This window comes from Triticum aestivum, chromosome 2D, assembly GCF_018294505.1.
Source record: "Triticum aestivum cultivar Chinese Spring chromosome 2D, IWGSC CS RefSeq v2.1, whole genome shotgun sequence".
Lineage (NCBI taxonomy): Eukaryota > Viridiplantae > Streptophyta > Magnoliopsida > Poales > Poaceae > Triticum > Triticum aestivum.
In genome coordinates, this window is record NC_057799.1 from 629,367,104 (window position 1) to 629,370,774 (window position 3,671).

A 3,671-nucleotide genomic window follows, 5' to 3' on the forward strand; every position below is an offset into this window, starting at 1 on the left:
GAAAGTGTACGTTTGGCTTCAAATTTTTTCCATAAAAAAGTGTACTTCTATCTTTCCAATACACTTTAAAGTGGTAAAAAATAATTCTCTCTCATCACACAGTAATCAAGACCAATAATAATCTAGACATGGTCTTCTTAATTTTTACATGCACTTAGCTCATTGGAGGTTGGATAATTAAAGAGGAGAAAGATGGTGGATTGCACCTTTCCAATGCATTTTTTACTTCACTCCATAATTTGTCCTAAAATTTCTATATGTACATTCTTCACCGAACGGAGAGAGTATAGATGAACGTCTGCGTCTGTACTGTGTAAAAAAAAGGGTATTGAGCTGTTTGAGGAAGTAAATCTATTGTATGAGTGAAACAACGTAAAAGTCCCTCTCCGTATAAGAAAGATGGTCAAAGGAGCAATTTCAGATTAAATCATCAAAGAGAGCACGATTTACTTCTCTTAAATGAGTCAGAAGCTGCTGACGGTACTGAATGACCAATTAAGAACAATGCATGAGAACTGGTAGGCGATACTGCCAATTTACATTTTTTTTATTCAGATGAAGAACTGTGCATAAATGTCTCGATATTAATGGGACGTGACGACCTTGATCTCGAACTGCTGTCCGATGACCAGCGACAGCCCACTGACGGTGAACACTCCATTCCTCCGGGACTTGGTGCCGGCTGCCTTGAGCTCAGCGCCGTTCACATCGACGGTGAAGCCCTTTGGTGGTGACGGGAGCCCCATGAAGGCCACCTTGCTGATGGCCAGAGTCCGGCTCGGTGCATACGAGTTCTGCACCACATGCGAACTCACTGTGGTCGTGATGATGCCCTTTCTATCCTCCGTGTTGCAGCTAAACCTCACCAGCGTCCAGTTGCCTCCCACCCCTCCCATCTCCGGCGACTCGCCGTCATCCAAGAACAGCTCCCCGCTGGCAGTACCATTCTCCGCGAGGGCCACAAGGAGGTGGAACTCGCTTTGGCGTGCGGCGGACGTGGTAAGGCCTGGCTGCTGCAGTGGTAGTATGTTGCCGCCGGCCAAGTGCACGTTTGCCGAGTCCGCTGGCGCTGGGAGCGTCACTCGCTTGCCGGTCTGCAAGGAGATGGCGGGGGAGCGGCCGTGAAGACTAAACCACCGGCCGGCCGGGAAATAGGCATCGACGGTGGTAGCGCCTGGCTCTAACACCGGAGAGACAAGCACGCCATGGCCTAGCAGGAACTGCTTGTCCACGCCGTAGGTGTCGGAATCCTGAGGATAGGAGAAGAAGAGCGGGCGCGCTATGGGTGACCCCGTTGTGTGCGCCTCATACATGAGCGTGTAGATGTAGGGGAGCAGCCGGTACCGCATCCCCAACGCCTTCCTCGCCGACTGTGCCGTCGACTCCCACACGTAGAGCTCTCGCCGGGCAGTTGTCTTCTCTGCATGCGCCCTGGCAAACGGGTAGAATGCACCAAGCTGTATCCAGCGGCTGCAGAGCTCCTCGGTTGTGTTGCCGGTGAAGCCGCAGATGTCGGCGCCCATCATGGGGATGCCGAAGAGTCCAAAGTTGAGGATGGTGTTGATGGACTGCGCAAGCTGTTCCCACCGTCCGTCATTGTCGCCGGTCCAGTGAGCGGTGTAGCGCCCCGAGCTGACGAACGTGGCGCGACTGAGCACGAAGGGGCGGCGCGCCGTGTCCTTGAGAAGAGCATCATGCGTGGCCCGCGACTCGAGGAGGCCGTAGAGGTTGTGCGCATCGTACTCCGACACACCATTGAAGTGCACCGCGGAGACCGGCACGGTCTTGTTATTAAGGTTACGGTGAATGCCAGTGTTGTTGATGCGGTAGGGAGAGTCATCGTACTCGTTGAGCGGCTCCCAGTCCTTGAAGTTGGAGGGCTCGTTCATGTCGCACCACAGCCCGTCGGCGGGGATGGTTCGACGGAACTCCGAGATCTTGCGCGCCCAGTACTCAGCAGCGTGTGGGCTCATGAAGTCCGGGTAATAGGCCTCGCCTGGCCACACCCGGCCGACATAGTTGGTGCCATTTCGCTGGAGGAACAGACCCACCGACTCATTTTGCGGAGGCGCTGCTTCTTTTTTGATCGCCGGGTCTATGATGACCACGTATTTCTGGCTGTTATTGTGCAGCCGGTCCACAAACGGCCGGAGCAGATTGGCCGGGAAGTTGATCGGATCCAGCGTGAAATCCTGGCCGCCGTCCATGTAGTCGATGTCCGACCAAATCGACTCTAATGGAATCTTGGCCTTGGTGTAGCCCGCGACCACGCCCTCCAGGTCAGCCACATTCTTGTAGCCATACCTGGACTGGTGGAACCCTGCATTGCAAGAAATAGCGTATCAGGCGAGTACAACAGATTGATATAAGCATGCACGGAACTAGCAAGACGGTTGAGTACACGCACCGAATGACCAGTACGGCATGGGGGCAGGGCGACCGATGAGCTGGGTGTACTGGTCGACGACGGTGAGCGGGGAGGGGCCGGCGAAGAAGTAGAAGTCGAACACGCCGCCGATCACCTTGTAGGTGATGTAGGACCCGCCGTACTTTATGTCCATCCCGTTGGTGTTGAGGAGCAGAACGCCGTGCGCAGTGCCGCCGGGGCGCACATCCATGTAGAATGGGTGTGAGCTGTAGAGGTTGATGTCCAGTATGTCGGCCCTCCCCACGTCCTCATTCCAGATCGTGAACGTGTCGTTCTGTTGGAGCCGAAATCTCCGTTTTGTCTGCTCGCCCAGTCCGTACAAAGATGCCCCCCTGTTTGGCAGCGCGGACGTCACCTCCAGGTACCTGCATTATAGTTCCATGCCCATCACCACTTATAGGCTACTTACGGATCAACTAGCTATGCCGTGTGTCTTGTATCATGTATTACGTACCGGTTCTTGAAGATGAGGGCGGCGCAGGTGTCGAAGAGGACGTGGCCGGTGGAGCGGCGGGAGACGGTGAAGCGGAACGGGGCGGTGTGGATGGTGAAGGTCAGGTCTGAAGACGTGCTGGACATAGTACTGTTGCCGGGCAAGGAAGAATTGCTCAAGCCCGAGGAATGTAGCAAGACGTCCTCCGACGCCGGCACTGGGCGCGGGATAACGTCCTGGGGGACCTCCCATCGCGAACGGTCGGCATCGGTGATGCGCACGTGGAGCCGGTTGTCCGTCTCTAGGCTACCATCAGTCATGTCAAAATTAAAACGGTGAGAGATTTGTACCTCTCTTGAAAGAAAGAAAAAAACCCAACTCAAGATCAAACACGCTTACCTTGCAGTCAGATTGAGCCGCTTGACATCAGGCCCGAACTCGGCCTTCCCGCCTACAAGTTTCAGCTTGGCTGACAGCACATTCCCCGACCCGGTGACCGACTCGACTTCATAGTTGGCGCCACAACGATGGAGGAGGCAGATGAGGATGGTGAGGAGTGTGAAAAGATCAGCAAATGACGAGATGATCGTCATCAGATGATATGATGGGTGCAACACAAGTGAGTGCCATCAGCTATTGGATGCGTAGCTTTATATAGACTTGTCATCATCTTTAATGTTTAGAAAGTTTCAAATGTGTGCCTAAGATTATAAAAGGAGGTTAAGACTTATCGCCGTCCGCAATCTGGCCTCCGTGCATGTGGTCGCCGTCCACAACCCCGCCGTGATCTGGCCTCCGTGCACGTCATCG

The 3,671-nt window shown here is 54.2% G+C and overlaps 1 protein-coding gene across 1 annotated transcript; it reads right to left on the reverse strand.

Annotated features, from left to right (window-relative positions):
• Positions 1–584: 584 nt before the first annotated feature.
• Positions 585–3,454, reverse strand: LOC123050572 (probable alpha-glucosidase Os06g0675700). Its single transcript, XM_044473348.1, has 4 exons — positions 3,261–3,454; positions 2,883–3,167; positions 2,408–2,793; positions 585–2,320 (listed from the first exon to the last, which is right to left on the reverse strand). The coding sequence occupies exons 1-4, from the start codon at positions 3,452–3,454 to the stop codon at positions 585–587; spliced, it is 2,601 nt and encodes an 866-aa protein (XP_044329283.1).
• Between the last annotated feature and the right edge of the window lie 217 nt (positions 3,455–3,671).

Excerpts from the sequence above, each read along its gene's own strand:
- LOC123050572 (XM_044473348.1), bottom strand. The coding sequence starts at position 3,454 with ATGACGATCATCTCGTCATTTGCTGATCTTTTCACACTCCTCACCATC. Across the intron at positions 3,168-3,260 it reads CGGCTCAATCTGACTGCAAG|CCTAGAGACGGACAACCGGC; the intron begins GTAAGCGTGTTT and ends GACTGATGGTAG. Across the intron at positions 2,794-2,882 it reads GCCCTCATCTTCAAGAACCG|GTACCTGGAGGTGACGTCCG; the intron begins GTACGTAATACA and ends ACTATAATGCAG.